We start from the raw sequence: 19,475 nt of genomic DNA, 5'->3' as shown, positions 1-19,475 counted from the left end.
TCATTAGAATATTATCTTTTGGTTTGTTTGTCATCAAAAAACTAAAACCGCTGCAGATACAGCAAATTTGATAGTTAATGATAATTGTTTAATTTTTTAGAGATTTTTGAACCTTAAACAAATTTAAAAAGTAGATCTAATCTGTAAATCTTATTTTGCAAAAGAGAGGAGGAGGAAACAGAATTTGAATGAAAGCTCAATAAGAATTGTACATGCTCATCCCCTTGTGTGTGTTAGAGAAAACCGATAAAGCATGAAATCTAACATGTCAGTTGTATTATTTGAATACGAGAAACATGGTGTTACTTTAATCCAAATATGAATACAGAGTTGAGAGAGAAACTTGAAATTTGACAGGAATAATCAGGAGAATTTGATAGCCGTCATTACAGTATGTCATCAATGCGTTGCTTCATCTTGTCACACTTCTAATTAGTTACCATGGCATTGCATCCATTTCCTTTATCGGTATGGCAACCACTAGAAGTGGAGGGATTTTCATCACTTTCAGCTGCAATTGTTTTGATTTCCTTAGTTTTTTTTAAAAATTGCATTGTAATCACTAATCTGGGTGGATTGCCATTTCAGAATTGCACTGATGCTGATCAAACACTTCCTGGTATCCCCGGCAACCCCTCCTCCTTCTCTTCAGTAAGGATTTAGATCATGTCAATAAGTAGATGTCACCTGGGTGAAATCAAACACGGGTGAAGACTGTCACAGTTAAAATACCAGTAATTGTAGGACATTTGCTCAAAGGCGGCATCCATCCACGAGAAGGCTGAAACATACGTATCTATCTGCCAAAGCGTTGCTGATCCACTAGCCATTAAGACAGATAATGAGCCAAGCATCTTTTATTTCCTTTTCAAATGACTGCTATTTTCTGTCAGTTTCAGTTGAAATTTCATCGATAAGGGAAAAATCTCTTTTAAGAGGTTAATGGGTATTGCCATGCTTTGTTAACCAGCCCTATCCACCTTGGTTACAGTATCTAAGTAAGCGTGCCTCCCAGTGCTGTCTCTCTCACTTTCCTAGGTTGTCAGTAATAATTCCAAACAGCAGTAAAAAGCACAATATATTACACAAGATCATCTTGTTCAGTAATAAGTTTTCGTTACTTGACTGGATATATATTGCTTTTGTATGTACGTTTGTATCATGTTATGGGGCTATCAGACATAATGAAGTGTGGAATATAGTGCCTGTCCCAGCTGGGCTTACATACATAACCGACTTCTATTTACACACTGTTTTGCAGGCTGAGCCAAAAGTTAAACTCGTAAACAATCATATTTTTTTTAATACAGTGTCATCACTCTACTCTGACATGCAGTTTTCATGTAATTAGTATTCTTCTCGTAAATGATTTTTCAACAAAAAAACAAATTATAATCAGAAAATTTGTATTTCTAAAATGATAGCACACCTTGTTTCTCGAGTGAAAGGGGGGATTCGTAGTTACCATCTATATATGCCAAGCCTGAATTTATTGCTATTACATGACATTTACCCTGAAATTAGTGTTTCCTTGAAATATCTTTGTCCGCAGGATGAATGCATCCATGTTTAGCGGGAACAATTTTCCAATTCCAACGTAAAATACGAACAATCAAAACATTTACTCATACAACTTTTATAGTTAAAAGCTCCAATTGCATGGATTAAACCATTCTTCAAGAGGTAGGCTAGACAGTATTCAGAGGGATTAACTAGGCTTGCTTTATGAGGATATTTAGCATTATTAGACTACAGAAATAGTTGAAAACAACGAACAAATGAAAACAATGTTAAACTGCTGAAATTAATACTTTCACTATCAACAAATATTACTTCTCACTCTATTTCAAAATTGTCTCTTTTTTTCAACTCACTGTATACCATCTTAATATCAAATTACATTTACTAATATTTCCCATGAGCCACTATATGGGATTTGTAACTAACAAGCCATGATCTCACATAACCATTATTGACTAGCACTGACTACTAATATGATTTTGATGATTGTGCGATGGTATGACAACAACCATGTTATTCATATATTCAGTATTAAAATAGATTTTCATAATGGCAGAGGTTTTCAAGTCTGAATTATCCTCAGTCACCTGCTTTAGTGACTGAACAGAAAGGTTACATGTGATAAACTTTTTATGAGCTTGTAAATTTCACAAATATCGCACATTTTCTCAATGTTGAATGTAATTCGTATTTACAGTTTTTCATACTTGGCAATGGTTTCCCAACTCATGTATTGATTGGCTCAAGGGATTCCGTTCCACATTTTTAACCATCTATCATTCTGTTGTCAAATATTTGGGCTTCAATCAGTTCACATTTCTTAAACCTACTTTTGTAGAGACTGAAATATTGTGTAATTTTGGATAAAAATTTAAACACCTTTCAATTTTCCAATTCCAACGCAGAATACAAACAATCAAAACATTTTTAAACAACTTCCAAGTTTTTTGAAAATTTACTTTTTTTTTTTTTATATTTTTCTAACTGTGGAGAATAAAGTCTCATATTCAACCGACAAAATAAATATCATTTTATAGGAGATCCCTATTTGGAACCATTGCCTTGCCTTTTCTCGCCTAAAATTCAGCGATTATATTTTAGCGCTTATTCATCAGCAGCCAAATACATTTATATGTAACAGTCAAATTTGCAAATTGGATTCCCTGAAACGCGCCAACGGACTGTATAGACCCGCAAGTTAATCCCCAAAGGTTAGTCCATATGATAAAATATTATGAAACACATTCAGATTTTTTGCGGATGCTAGTCACACAGCTGTGCCTGCATGCATTTCACTCTGTTGTCGTAGCTTGCATAACTCGTGATCCATGATCCAGTGAGATTACAGCCAATAGGCAGCATAAATGCACACACTGAGAAAGACATTGCTGCAACAACGAAAGTTAAACTGGAATTCCGTTTGTAAAACAGAGCTGATTGCACATCTATCTGACATTGACAAATGAGTTTCAATATGAGTCTGGCGAAAATAAATTGTTCTTCTGGGAAGAGTTAAGCTTTACTCGGCTTACGCTTATTCAGTTGGTGTCATTTTCCTTGCTAGCCCGCTTGATCACATGTATAAAACTCTTTGATTTTACGACTTTGGGTTCGTTACTTATTTAATACACCCATCACGGCAGCATCTACAGTTTATGACAAATAAAACAGAGCTTGACACTATAATCAGTGTGTCTTTGCCTCTTCACAGTCCCTGCTTATTCTGTTAACGTTGTTGTAACCCGTAATAGTAATACATCAAGTCAAAGAATTTTTGTGTGTTTTCAAGGTTTTTAAGATACATCAGAAAAAATACAGTCTCTTTAGACTACATGTCCTTTTTGCCTGCCAACATTTTGCAGATATTTTTGTATTTTCTATAATTTCTCTGATAATTTTGGACCAAATGGTTGATTTCTTAATACAGGCCTTGATCACATTTTTTGAAAAAGTATGGAAAATATTATTATATGGTTCAGTTGATTTTGCAATTCAAACATTACAAGTCTTATTTAAATGACAGATCAGCATAAAAATTAGGTTTTAAAAAGAATTTATGAAAATATTATTATTACTATTCTTGCTTTAAGTATTTTGTATCAAGAATAATGAATAGAGACATTTTTGGGCGGATCCTCATTTCTTGATAATATATTCTGCTATACATGGTGGTAGTTTATATAACTTTGAAAAGCTGTATATTGGGTATGAAAAGGAAATAGATCTTAGCATAATTTAAGGTTATGGGGAGAACACGTACTGGTACATGTATGTATCTCTTGCTTTGTACTGACTGCATGATGATGTCACTGGGAATGAGCATTTCAAACTTTATTATTAAATAAAACATAGTATATTTGCATTTAATATTACTTCCTTTTTGTAAACGGTTTTTAAATGCAGATCACACATAGTTGCCACCTGTACTTTGGTGGTACAACAAGGCGAAAAAAGAAGATATAATTTGACATGTATTTTAATTCAATTAATGTCAAACAGTCAAAGTACCAGGCTGAGAATTATACTTGGGATTTCTGTAGACATCTATTTGTATGTTTTCAAAAACCACCAACCACAAACACATTGATGTCATGGAAAAAATGATGGTGAGAATACTAGTATGTGTTTGATATGACAAAGAGGATCATGGGAACTATGAAACAGAAGCCCTGATGTCAAAAGTAAAGATATACCGTAGTATATGCTGTGTATTTGCAAACAGACGAGGTTCAGTTCCTTTTATAGACAGTTTAAGTTTTACAGAATAAAAAAAATCCATTAAGATTTCCTGATCAATCATATACAGTATGTATTTGAGCCGATTGTAAATTAAGGAACAAACATTTGAAATCATGGGGGTGGCAAATTTGTTTTTTGCGGTGTTTGTAATTTTTTTATTTGTTCGTTGCGACACCTTGCATGCACTATTTTTTGTTTTCTTGGTTTCTAGTCAGTGCATGCTTCAGTTTTAAACATACATACATTCTTTTGGGTATAATTCAGCCAAAATACTTTGAAAATGAAACAAACAAAAGATAAATGAAGAAGAAGAAAATAGTACATCATTGCAGCGTAAATATTGCAGAATAAAAATATTTCTATTTTTGTCTTACAAGTGATATGAACAATTTACATTTACTTATTAGACAGCCAGGGAAAAGTTGGAACTCAATAAATATTGGTAATTCTCTTTGGCAAAATCAATTGTATTCATTGTCTTAAAGAAAATAAAACAATTAACACTAACAAAGCTCTCTTTGCTTCTCACACGATGCCTGTTTCCATGGAAACAGAATTCCTTATTCCTTTCATCTCATACTTGCATACTATGCATACAAGATGCACGATTGATCAAATTATAACAATTTACTTATTGGACTTTTCATACAAACATTATTTTATTGCTCCAATTTTCCCATTCGATTTTCAATCAGTAAGTTGTTGGCAACAACTATGTGTAACTTCAATCAAAGTGGGCAAAACTAAACATTGAGAATTTTATCCATCTATAAAATGCAGAGCAGAATCATTAGTTGTAAAGTTGTAAAGTATGTATGTTAATTCTTACCTTGTAACGGTATTGGAGAAGATACGGTTGGCGTACTGGCTGTACTACCACTACCGCTACCACCGCTACCACTAGCAGCCTCCCCACTGGAGTTGGAACTTTTCGGTGGCAGTTTCATGCCTAGCTGTTCGGCTAATTCAGCATGGTCCCCAGGATGCACGTAGTCAAATGCGCTACTGCCCGTCAATTCAACCTGTTGGTCAATTAAAAAAAAAGTTTGTGAACAATAATTTCATATCCTGTATAATTTGCTGCCTTAGTAATGGATGTTCTACTGTGAAACATTGTATTTTCGCTGCTCCTAGAAAGAGGGAGGGGAGGGTTTGACTAAATTTACAAAACTATGTGTGACTCAAATATTATTTCAGTCTCTTTGAGGATCTCATCAACTGTTATATATATATATATAAAATATCTTGGATTCCTAGATTAAAGGCATTTCTATTTTTCTCTAGATACCAGATGTACATTTCAAGCATTTGCGTGAGATGATATTTTTACTGTATTTTGAGTTTACTATAAAACAAAATCAATCACATCAACTAAAAACCCATTTTAGTTAAAAAAGCCCAATTTCTAGTCAAAAAGTCATTAACAAAATAAATAGAAAAGAGAATACAGTTGATAATGTTTTTGTCAGGAGTGTGTGCTTTATTTTCAGCAGTCACATGGTTATAATATTGTGAAGTACTTTGGACCAATGAGAACAAGGATAGTGTTACAATGTGACAACTAATCACAAAGCCTCATTCAGATTTATTGTCCCATCCCCGACAAATAAAAAAAAAATATACATCCATTTTATTTTTCGATCTCAATACAAAAGAATACATTACATGCAAACAAATTTCACGTCTCGTAAAAAAAAGAAAGAAATCTTTGCATTGATTAGGTTGGACTGTCTGTGTCAACCGGCGGTGAAAGCGAATGACCTTATCTTTCAAATTAGGCGTTCTAACACAGTAACTGATTAAAACAATTGGGAGATATAAATTCTTATTGTTGACTGAAATAAAGTGGAATTTATATGCCGAAAATACATAGTACAAGCAGCGCACACTCATAAATATGTCACTCGGTAATTAACAAATGTTCTGAATTTTTACAGTCAGAAAATTTAGTAGATGAAGTTGAAGACAAGAATCAATGGTACGTAGTCTATATAGCAATAACTTTTGATCTGGTTAATTAAGCTCGTTTCATAGCAATATTCTACAACAATGAGATCAACTATGCATGTCTAATCACAGTTTTTATCTTTATAGCTTGTAATAAAAAACACAAAAACAAAACATATCTTTACATTTTTATATTACTTTGAAACCAAAAATGCATCCGAGTTTGACTTGACAGAGCATACTGATTGTTATAAACAGCATTGATGCGTTAGAAGCTGCGATTTCAAGCAGAACTCGCGAAGGACCTTCTTTTATTTTTGGATCTATTTATAGAGATATTCAGACACACTGCATGTCAATGTCTATCCATATTCCTTCCTTGAATCAAGTGTCATTTTGCAGGGGAGAACCATACTTGAGCAAAATTAATAACCGCACTTTGCACTATTACGTTGAACACACTCACAGCCATGCACATCAAATCATCATTTCAAATCAGCATTTTGATATGATCAACTCATGTCCTTTTCTCAACATTTTCATTTTTATTTGAATTTTGTGTCCACTAGGGAGTCGTAATCTATACAGAGTGTTTGCCCTTATAATTAATGTAATTACTTTAATTGTGATTACTTATCCTGGCATGCTGACTAGTAGTGTGGCAGGGCAGAAAACCATTCCCGTAGTTCCAGGCGGTGGCGTTTGAAGCAATTCTCTGATGGATATGACACTAAAGGTTGTCTCAAAGACAACGCGATAGTAAGACACTTACGTTTGCCCTCTGCTCTGATCTTCACTCTAAGGACAGTTCCTATAAACAGGAGTAGATTTATTTGACTTCCCTGTGTATCGCTATCTCTCTTCTTTACTAACTCTCGTCATTTTAAGATAATTCCCCTCCAGTTTAAGTACTGTCAGTTCCCAGGGCCTGCCCTCAACTAACCTATAATTAAAGCTTCCTAATACACTTTCTCTTTGATCTCTCACACGCTGATCAAGGATTCCATCTCCCTCTACTTTCATTAAACCATCATTTTCATATTTGTCATAGGGGAAAATTTGTAGAGTACAAGTGGCAGGTCGTGACCTCCATTATTGCCGTACCAGCCACATGTTTTACGCAGTCATCAGGGAGGAGTACGCAATTGTAATCTTCTGCTAGTGGCCCACTAATTATAAGATTTCAATTTTCAGTAGCAAGCTTTATCATAGTTTTTATCATTTTATCTTTTAAGTCATTGTACTTATCTGACCCATGGCACTTTTGTACAGTTTGTACAGTACGAATCAAAGTTTATTTTTTTGATCAAATTTTTAAATTTCAAATTTTAAACTGCTGTGGTAAGAGTAAAAACGTACGTATCTTATATTTACATCCAACTACTTGCTGTAAGTTTAAAGACATGTGGGTTCTGAGTTTGAGAGTGTCTGTTCATTTCCAGCCTCAGTTGTTTTTGATTTGCCTGCTTCATCTAGCAACTATCTGAGAGGAAATGACTAAACGGAATATCGGTGGTGATTTTCTCTCCCGATTTCTAGCCTTTGTCATTTTCCAATCATTCCAATTAGCTTCCAATACTCTGCTTTTATCCTGACTCAATAACATTTTCGTTTCTTTTCTTCTTTTGAAATGACTCCAGTCAAAGAGCAGGTAGTTTGCAGACAAAGACCAACCTGAAGACTGGCCCAAGTCAGTAATTTGCCTATTTTTCTCAATTTTCAAGAGATTTTCATTGATTTGGGCAATGCTAATACACGTCAAACGGAGAAATTTATCCGTCTGGGCTCCCCTTCTACAACTCAAATGGCTGTTTAGGTTCCTATTGAAATGTCAAGAATGGAAACGTCTATTACGAGTTGACAATACCTGTCCTAAAGAATTACAGTTACAAGTCTCAGTCCACCACTTTTCTCCAATTTCACTCAGATAAAAAAAGACTGCAGTGTATTAAGAGCATTCATTTATCAAGTACATTGTCATCTCTCATTTTCTTTGCATGATGTATATTACTAATAAAAATATAAACATAGTGTAACCCTTCCTTAATGAAGAAAATAATATGAAAATTGATCTATGCTTTATTTTGTATCATCTTTATTTAGTGTATTATTTAGTCATTCATTTCCTAGTCAAGTTCCAATATTTGTCTGTACAATTTACTTTATTGCATTTCTATCTTCTGTAATGGCCTATTTTTGAATGCTAGTGGAACAATTGATCATCCAAAACAGTACAATATGCTACGATCTGCCACAAATCACGGTGCTTAAAGGTAAAATGATTGAGCCCTCATAGCCGTAGGCAACGAATGCTATTTATACCAACTTTTATAGTATATGCAAGCTATCTAGGTGGAGTAGCAATGATAATGTCAATATTGAATGCATTTTAGACAATATTAAAGACATAATTCAGCATCTCGTTGCCCAAAGGCTGCCAGATATCCATTTATTTTTGGATATATGAAGCGCAGGTCAATTTAACCGAGGATTATTGAGTCAATAATATTATGGAGATAGGATAAGAAATAATAGAGTCAACAGTATTAATATCTATAGATCGTGTGTCATAATAGTACTTTAGTCATTCAGTATGCCAGCTACTTTACAAAACACATGATGCCGCATCTTCTCATTGTAATCTGACGCTTTGAAAATATCAAATGTATCTTTTAACGTGGATATTAAGTGACAATGGGTTATTTTTCTTCTTAATTTGCTGTAGATATGAGTTTATTGTACGAGTACCACTTGGTATGTATTTAAACATTTAATAGCTTCTGAAGTTTATTTTTTATGGTTACATTATTTTTATTATTTCACTTTCCTCTCTAGCTTTTATTTCTCTTCTTGAAATGAGAATGCGAAATGCGTTTAATAGTTCTTAATTGTTTTCATTTCACCGTTGAATTTAACTATTTAGTTCCATTGGAGTTTTGGGAATTCAGCACGGAGGAATCAGATTACATTGGCGAGAAAATATATTCAAGAAGTAATGTTAAAATCGCTTTAATTTGTGAAACAATTTTGTTTGTGATGAGTAGAAGGAAAATCGTGACACTTTGTAGTGGGGTAATGATTACAGGGGGGGGGTGTTCTCTAGTTAGCACGTCACCGTTACTTTTGCGAATTTTTCTTTTGAGCACCCTTAAATCATTAAATTGTGAGAACTTATAGCAGTGGGAAAATATAACGGTTGAATTATGGGTATAAAAACCCACAGAAATACTGTAGGGTATTTTTAAGGTAAAATTAAATGAAAGCAAAATGTCTTGTGCAGTCATAGTGACTGTTCAAGGGGATAAATGAATTTAGTAACCTATAACAACGCAAGTTGACGTAGATTGAGGACACACAGACAGAGCAATGTAAAGTTGATGTAAATTGAGGACACACAGACAGAGTAATATACAGTCGAAGTAAATTGAGGACACACAGATAGTAATGTACGTAATAATAAAACGTAGATTGAGGACATACAGACAGAGCAATGTAAAGTTGATGTAAATTGAGGACACACAGACAGCAATGTAAAGTTGATGTAAATTGAGGACACACAGACAGAGTAATGTACAGTCGACGTAAATTGAGGACACACAGATAGTAATGTACGTAATAATAAAACGTAGATTTAGGACACACAGACTGTACATAATGAATGTACATAATAATTAAATGATTTCTCAAGGTTCTTGTCATCCCCCAAAACGTGCTTGGACCTAAACTTATTGTACGTGTTTTGTAATTAATGAACGTTTGCTATGTAAATGGTTCTCATGAAAATTAAGATTTCTACTTGGAGAAAAAAACAACAAATCATCACATTGTTAGTATAGCAGTACTACACATGCTTATACTACTTTTGAGAAAGAAAAAAATTATTAATTTTTTGACTGAGCCATTTATTCTGAAGCATGTCCAGTAGGTCTTGTCTCTTTCAGTGGGGAATAAATGAACTAGATCCAATCCTTTATGTCGAAACTGAATTGCACTGACGATAAAACATGAAATTTACAAGTAGCGATATCACAATAAACTGAGGTAGGATCTCTACAATTGCATTCCAGGGATTACATAAACCTGTCAATTTTAATGATGATGGCTAGATGATGAACTCACCTGTGACAGGCCCAAGTATATGGAGACTGTCTCGGAAATGTACAGAAATCTACCGTCATTGTTCAGTATGAATAGGAAACCATCCAGTGACTGTAATAAAAGAGGAAATCATATTAATAATGATGATGTTTAATAAAAGAATTGTGTATTATTTTATTTTAAACACATAAAATAATAACAATGAAAATTATTTATTTTATAAATAACTAATTGAAACATATTTTCAAAATTAAAGAAATTTCCAGCAGAGAACAAAACAAAACAAACAAACAAACAAAATATCAATATATTGAAGCCTGTAGAACATTTTCATTTTCAATGGTGGGGGGGATAATCAGTGAACAAAAATTGTCATGATTTCCAGGGGGAAAAGAAATACCGGCTACAAGAATAGTATGCTTCATTTTACTAAAAAAACAAATGACTACCAACAATATATATACTATAACAATAATGAAAGAACCACAGTTCCATACTAGTATTTGATTCTGAGTTGATTCAATGCTGCAAATGAGCACACTATCGAGCACAGAATTGACTCAGCATCTAACAGGACATTGTAGAGAGTTGATTATTATTATTATTATTATTATTATTATTTTGGCTTGTTGTACACACAAACCCTGACCATAGCATAGCCCCAATATTGCTCTACATTGAAACATGCCGGCGACACACTGAATCGATCGTAAACAAATATTTAAAGTTGATAGATGCTTCATGTGAAATGTTTTGAGTTGCATTAAATGCTTTTTATTCTTACATCACAAACCCTGCACCTTTTTCTAAAAAAAAAGGGACTGAATTTCACTCCTAAAGGCTAAACCAGGAGACCACCTAGGGAAAAATAAAACTTTTCTGCTAGCGTAAACTGCAAGTATTTCTAGTTGGAAAGAGCATAAAAAATGCAACGGTGGATTAAAAACACGAAACGTATCTCTATAATGATAGGCTTTAATGTCTTGAATATTAATTTGCTTGAAGTTTAACTATAAACAGTATCAGGAATGTCTAGTGAATATCAAAGTACTGTGGTATACTTTATTTTCGCTGGAATTAATTTTCGCTGAAAGGGCTTTTTGGGTGTTTTGTATGGAATTTATTTTCACTGATTTTTGATCAGCTTAATGTGAAATATAGGAAAAAAAATATATTCGCTGGATTTTATTTTCACGAAATTATCCCTCCAGCGAAAACAGCGAAATAAAATTCCAAGCGAAAATAAAGTAGTCTACAGTACTTTTATATTGTAGATGTACACACCTGTGTTTGCCACAAAACCATGTTATATACATAATGCATTAAGCACGAAACAAGAAAACTTACATGGAATTTTACAAATAATTATCATAATGGTACTTTAATTCATTCATTTTGCTATAAAAAAATTAATTATAAAAACAATATGAAGTTGACCCAGTGATGTTTAACAGTGATCCATTAGTGTTCTAATGATACTATCAACCCAACCCCCCCCCCCAAAAAAAAAACTTAAAAATTTTAGAAAGCTTTTTCTCCTAGCCATTTATAATTTAGTTATAAGGCCATAATAGCAATTTCTGCACAGTGGAATTCATTTTTCATAAATTTTTTAACACATTCCATAAATTTGAATTTAAAATTATCATCGCATGACAAGTTTCCGATCTCACTTTGTAGTGGTATTAAAATTTCATGATTTGTATATGCGGTGGAATACCAATGGGTGTGGTTTCATGTTAAGTGTGATGTTTCCCAACCTCAAAACCATGTAAACATGTAAAAAAAAAAAAAATCAACAATGTCTTGAGCAAGACGTACATGCCCATGATTTCCCAGAATGCAATGGTGACCATACATAAGTGATCATTATGACATCTGCCATGTGGAATACACAATAAGGGTCAGGGAAAAAAACATAAAAATTTCTGGTAATTTTTTTTTTTTAAATACTGGTACCCAAAATTTTCATAACAATTGTTTTTATTGATTTTTCATGAAAATTGAAATTTCTCCTTCAGAAATTGTGACAAAAATCTGGACAGCTGTGTTTTAACTGACGTGTGATATGACTAAAAATATGAATATTTTGGACCTATATCAAATGTGGGGCCATTATAGCAGAATATAACACAAGGAACACAGTTGAGGTATCACATTAACATTCATGGTAATATAACAGCCTCAAGTATTAAACCCTATTGCAACATTTTGAAACATTTTAGTCAAACTATTCAAATAATTAGTATCAATTAAATGAATTACTGCCTGGAAATGAGGGAGAAGAAGATTAGAACCAGAAAAAAAAAGAAAACAAATTGTTTCAAAAATCAATGTCCACAATTTTGTTTTTTATTTAAAATTGTTTTTCTTCATTTAAAAAAAGAAAGATGTGATGTGCACAATTTTTTACTGAAATGCACAAACATAATTTGTTTTTAGTACAAAATGTATGAGAAAAACATGGTTGTACAAAATACCCAAATATACTGTGTTCATTATTTAACTGGTACCACTTTAGTATTAGTGAATTTATAGGTGAAATCAACGGGTGACATCCAATGTAGCTAGTGCATCAAAGACAATGCGTAAATTACCATGGAGGTAATAGGTTTGGCGGACGATTTATTCTGATTTGTTTTTCTACTATAAAGACATGAACAGTGAAAACTTGCGAAGTGTATACACTTTTCTATTACACTCCCAGAAGCATTCATATAGCCTAGAATCAAGTTTATAAGACCTCTACAATTAATGCCTAGCTGCAGTTGCTGGTTCATCTTATTATCACATACCAGGCTGGCTTTACTGGTACCATTGGACGACAAAAAAAAGTGTCCATTCATTGGCCAATAAAAATGCAGCTTATGCACACATTCAAACTCAAGATGATACACTGCTTATGTGGATGTTTTTTTTTTAAATCAAATTCATGGCCTTGTTTATATTCATTGCTTAATTTCTCTGAAAGAACTCAAAAAAGCCAATAAATTCCAGGCTATGCTTTGTACGAAGTTAAACTTTTCAACGGTTAAGCAGAAGAAGAATGCGTGTTACAGATTTCAGTCGGAAATAATTTTGTTCAATTTGTGGAGTCGGTAATGAATTAAAGAGAAAACAACCGATCAAGGTTGTCGGCCTGTAGATTTGCAGAATTGTATCAGCACCAATACAGACATAACCGTCGTAATAACAGGAAATCAAAATGGCCAGATTTATGGGAAAAAAAACCTCTTGACTGATCAACACACAATGGTAACGTGCAAGATGGAAAGTTTTCGCTATGTGACTGGCTAAGTGACAACGCGACGTGCCTGATGAAGATTGATCTAGAATGCGACTTATTGGCTTTATTGGTATTTTCCTGAGGTCAATTGACGATTGGTGTTTTTGTCGCTAGCTTTTCCATCCCACACAATTGATGTTTTTGTGTAGAGCAGTGAGTGATGGCACAAATAGGGGTTATTTACTGAAATTTAATTACGATGGATTTCAGACCCATTTAAGTTTCTGTCATTCTAACTAATAGTATCATTAGCACCTTGATATCAACGTGGAAGTGTCCGACATCTACTCTGACTCAAAATGAAGTCATTTTCTCACACATTTTTCGTAAGTCTGATTCACCCAATGGTCTTGCAGGCTCCTTATTAAGACTAATCCGGAAATGGAAAGTACTTTAAAAATGAAGTGCAGCGGGTATCGCTAGTAACTAAAACAACCAGCAACCATCAATTTCTCATTACCTTTCGCTTTCTCTTAACACTGTCCATTTTTCTCTCAACTCAAATTAACATCAACACATTCTTTCTAAATTAAATTACATAAATACTAAATTAGATTTGCTGAAATAATTGTTTTTTCGTTGCATAATGAATAAAATCCTATTTTGTTCACAGTTGTCTATATGACATGAACTATAAAGAACATGTACTCCAGTTTTTGTTTTTACAGTGGTTGATTACCACTAAAATTTATTGTTAGAATTCTTATACTCACAAAATCAACATAGTTACAAATACCATAGTTACACATAGAATCTGTCAATTCCCGGTAAATGGGAATGGTGAAAAAATCTATGTAGTCATAAGATGGTTGTCCTTAATTATTGAAAACTCCTGACAGAATTTTTTTAAAATAATGTTATAACAGGAATTCTTATAAAAACTGCTCAAAAAAGGTTAATCTTTGCATGTCATCAGATAATTTATCTTCAATAAAGTTTTTCATACTGAAGTACAAAAGCCCATAAGTAGATGAATTGTTTTTAATGAAATACGTATAGCTTTTTGAACAAAAAAAACATGATTATAGTTTTTTTTTTTTCAATAGTTTGAACAGACTGCCAACAATCTTTAATAACCTTTTCACCACCAATTTTACCAAATAGTCCTGTTTATAGTCTGCACTTTTCTTCTAAAGATTGGGACAAAAATAATCAAATTTTTTGAGTAAAAAATAAAAATTTACTCAAATTTTGTCTGTTGGTTGCAAACTTAGGGTTTATTTTCAAAAATATTTGAAGAATATAAGAAAAAGGTACAGACAAATTTGGGTGAGAATGGTTGTGAAAAGGTTAAAGGGTTGGTCATTGGGAACACTTCTGGGACAATAACAGAGTAAACAAATTGCATAAATTAACAATAATCTCACATTTGATGGAGGAAAGCTTTGCAAAATGTGATGCAAAAAAACATCCTGGAAATAAAAATCTAACGGTAGCTTGAAACTAAGTGAAAGAAAAAAAATTTGTTATTCTTTCTGCTAAAGTTTCTGACAATCAACCCTTAAAGAAAACTGAAGTACATACATAGCTGACTAGCGTTTCATGCATGTTTAGAAACAAGAACACTTTGCGTCATTGTTGTCATTGATTTCTGGCCATCAAACGAATAAGAAAACAGTCTCTATTCCAAAAATATTTAGTTATAAAGTCAGCTGTCATATCATCAGTGTTACATAGCTACTCAAGCAAAGTGGTGTTGAGAAGAACAATATAGACTTCCACTTTTTTTAAGCGTAAAACATTTACAACATACTATGGCTTATTCGCTTGGTATCCTGACAAATAGCATGTACAGTACGTGGTTCTGGCAATATACAATTAAAATGTTTCATTAAAGTGAAATAACACAGTCATATACACACATTTTGGATCACACTTGAATATTATTAACAGTAAATGTTTGTAAATATTTATAAATTTGATTTAAATTCAGACAGAGATTGTGATTTACCATTTGGATGTACTTTTGTAAAGCTCTCTAAGCACAAAACTGATTGGACTATGTTCAAATCATTTCAAAACTACATTCATCTGCACTAATGATGTCAAATTTACAGTTGCTGTGATTAGTGGGATAGTTCTCAACTGCCATTTGCAGTTTTAAAATATTCATTAAAAATTTATAAATCAACTGTAAACTTAAGCATAAATATGCTGAACTACCATATTTATTTTATTAGAAGTACACCACATTTATATTTTTGGCCATTAACTTTTTTATATTTAGGAATTTTATGTCATGTGTCCTACATACATTTCTTCATTTTTTTAGTGAAAAGAGAAAATACACAAGTAGGAATAACTTAATTGGGGTACATGAGAAGAGGGGGGTATCATTTGAAATGATAGATGTAAAACTAATTAGTGTGATGGGTGCTTCAGGAGTTGAAAGCCACCCACTCAACCATAATTACAGACACTTTCTTCTTTTGTACTGATCGAGCTGTCTTTGGAGATTTGCTCAACGGAAGTCAGCTTTGGTCCCTGTCCAAGTTGGCGCAATATAAGGATTACATTAATACTTGTAGTTAGATTCACTCCTAAATTACAAATTATACGACTCACTGGGTGCCTGGATCAAACTGAGGTGGCTTTCTTCGGTGGATTTCGTTTAAAAATGCTCTGCAAAACTTTGAACAGCATTGTGAATCAGATTTTGTTACTGTAGTTATAGAAATGTTTTCATTTGAGATTTTTGATCATGATAAACGTTTATTTAAAACTGTTTAATTGAGAGCAGGCTGACGGTGAATTATTATATTTTTGGCAGAAAAAACAACTTTGAACTTTAAAAAACTTCGTCATGATTATTACAAGCTCATATAATACGGTACTAAAATGATTTAGAAAAGCAATACGTGTGAGGTCCCAGAATAAAAGTGAAAAAAAATGTATTATATAAATAATTGAAGAAAAAATAACAACAACAACAACAAAATATAAATGCAGAAATGAAGTTATTCAAATTTATATTAAATTGAAGCCTGATATAAAATTGAATACTGAGTATTTAGGTTGAGTTGTTGAAATCTTATTCTAAAGTCTGATCACATTAATCTTTAATTGAGTTAAAAATACACTGCAGTTTATATATCCTTGATGAAATGCTGAAAACAAGCATAGGAGTTAACTGCTGACATGCTACCTAGAACAGCCACGTCTCTATGTATCATTGGAAGCGCTGAACTATGTTGCCTTTTCTAGTGTGATACTTCAATTTAAGTTTGTCATATGGCGGCAGCCCTGATATATGCAATATGCAGCAGTATGGCTTTTTATGCTAAATATTACATGTATCGTTATCGTCTAGGAATAACCGATTCAACGTCAATAACGGCAAGTTTGCATTTACATCATCCTGTGTGGAGGAATATTACCCTGATGTTACCTGTACTACACATCTTTGTAGGCAAATAAAAAATTAGGGGCAGGCAATTTGAATTCATGGGGGGGGGGGGGCTGGAATATTTGTTGAAAAGAAAATGCATGTGAGGTATAGCACTGAAAACCTGTTGGTACATCCAGGAATAATATGCATGACAACACACCACAAAAAAAAAAAAAAAAGCGAAAAAAAAAAGCACTTTTCCGCTTATCCAGAGCATTCCCCCCCCACATGATTTCAGATGTTTGACCCCTCTAGATAGTAGTGTATGACTCATACCTATATGGCAATCATGAATGGACAATGTGGATCGGGATATCCCCGTCCCTGATGTTGTCACTTTGATCGATATGCCTACTACGAAAATGTTGGCTACGGGCTTTAGAACACTCTGTTCTTGAGTCAACTTTTACGATAAATTACGAGTTGTCGCGTTTTACACTGAATAACAGCATTCCAGGGTGTTAAACGATTTCAGCCGAGGGAAAACATTCATTTGTTTCTCTCTGTAGACTTCCTGAGTAATTTGTTGTCAAGTTTTTTTGGGGGAGAATATATGGTCTGTGTAATTTGGGGTTAAGATGCAGGTTTTATAAAAAATTAATCAGTGACACAACTGTACATCAAGATTGGAAAAATTATATACTCCCCAGTTTTTTTACAATTACTGAATATACTAGCAAATTGAATGTTTTTTAGTGTTTTAGGCGAAACAAAAAGCTTTATTTTTATAAGCCCATGATGTGCATAGCGTGTAAAATCGGGAAATACACTCAGTGTATTCACTTTAGTTGTATTACTGTACTAATCAGATCCAAAATATATAATCTAAATCAAATCCGACAGGGCTGCAAGAAAATGTAATGGAATTAAAATATACCCTCCACCCTGACAGGAAGAAAGTGTCAACCACGATTTCTGAAAGAGTTTAACAACTTTTCAAGTAATTTGATTTTTTTTTTAATATTCTCTATATTTACAAATTACAGATAACAACAATATTTCCTTCAAAGTTTTATAAATTTCCACTTCCCTGTTTAACCTTATGATTTGAACACTATACATTTTTCCCAACAAGTTTAATTCCTTATTTCTCCCCCCCCCCTTCCCTCCTTGGAGAGCGCGATGACTTATCTTGCAGAAGATGACTATGTAGGCCTTAATGACGCATTTCAGTCTGCATGAACACACAGGTCAAGTGATTTGGCTGCCTTTTTTTGCACTGCAGGCGCTTTCTTGATGATCGCCGTTGGTTTGATTCTTTTGTCTGATATTCGAGGTGTAAAGTTCTTTGATGAGGAACGTTAAAAGAAGTCTCCAAGTGCCTAATTAGTATCCAAACACTGAATTATCTGGAGATGCACTTCTTTTCTTTTTTCTTCTGTGAACACTGCAAGCGAGGTGTCTAAATTGACACCTATCGATGCAGAGTTTGCCAGTGGAATACATACCAAACATGTGATCTGGAATCTATTTCACTGCAGGCCTTTTTTTTTTTATTGTCCTCTGATAAACACCCAGTCAGGCGTGTCTAGTCTTTTTTACCTCACCCGCACGTTTATGGAACAAATCAATGTGACAGTTTCGGTAGCGAGAACAGTTTTACAGTGATATTGTTAGACGGAGTTAACTTTCAATAACGTTTTTTTTTTACATCGATAATTGGTAGGATTTAATTTATGTAGAACAAATTTAATCATAAGAGTAAAAGTTGGTCTTGCCCACTTCTAATTAATGTAGCAGGTGTAAAATTCAACAGTTCTAAGATTCAGGTCGTGACAAAATGAAATAACAATATTTGCATGGCAACAGATTTTGTGTGTTTAAAGTTCTGGTGCCTAATTGAATTACTGTAAAATACTTTATTTTAGCTGGAACTAATTTTTGCTGAAAAAGCTTTTTGGGTGGAATTTATTTTCACTGATTTTTGATGAGTTGAATGTGAGACAGAGGAAAAAAAGTATATTTGCTGGATTTTATTTTAACTGAAGCATCTCTTCAGCAAAATTATATTCCAAGCGGAAATAAAGTATTCTACAGTATAAAAAGAAAGTTCTAGCCTTGCTTTATTTCTGTGTAAACTTTTAAGTGGGGAGGGAGGATATGTGTCCAGAACTATGAAAAATTATAGACAATACAATCTTAAATTATAGACAATACAATCTTAAATTATAGACAATACAATCTTAAATTATAGACAATACAATCTTAAATTATAGACAATACAATCTTAAATTATTAACAGTATTTTATATCATAAAACTTTACAAGTTTGAATTCTACTCTTCCTCTACGTCTTGACTTTTTTAAGCAGAACAGAGCTTGATCACTTAAAATCAAACGAACTCATCTTGTTGTAATCAATGAGAGTGGAGCCCCCTTCTCAATTTCTTTTCTTATAGACTTGGGCAGAGCTTTGATAAGAGATCACTTAAAATCAATGTAAATCTCTCAATCTGTTCTAGTTCATCATCATGGTGTATCACTAAGAGTGAAGCA

General features: G+C 33.2%; 1 protein-coding gene across 3 annotated transcripts in view; it reads right to left on the bottom strand.

The window, feature by feature from the left end:
• The window catches only part of LOC100369556 (uncharacterized), a 140,023-nt gene that overhangs the window by 16,338 nt on the left and 104,210 nt on the right, over positions 1 to 19,475 (bottom strand). For all 3 annotated transcript variants that reach the window (XM_085492549.1, XM_085492552.1, XM_085492554.1), the window contains 2 exons: positions 10,327 to 10,416; positions 5,090 to 5,282 (listed from right to left, as the gene is read on the bottom strand). In XM_085492549.1, coding sequence (XP_085348675.1) covers positions 5,090 to 5,282; positions 10,327 to 10,416 — 283 coding nt within the window. The remainder of the gene's footprint in view (positions 1 to 5,089; positions 5,283 to 10,326; positions 10,417 to 19,475) is intronic.

The sequence above is a fragment of the Saccoglossus kowalevskii genome, chromosome 2, assembly GCF_978046115.1.
Source record: "Saccoglossus kowalevskii chromosome 2, keSacKowa6.1, whole genome shotgun sequence".
NCBI classification, from domain to species: Eukaryota; Metazoa; Hemichordata; class Enteropneusta; family Harrimaniidae; genus Saccoglossus; species Saccoglossus kowalevskii.
The sequence above is the reverse complement of the archived record's forward strand: the minus strand, read 5'-3'. Positions and strand labels throughout refer to the sequence as shown.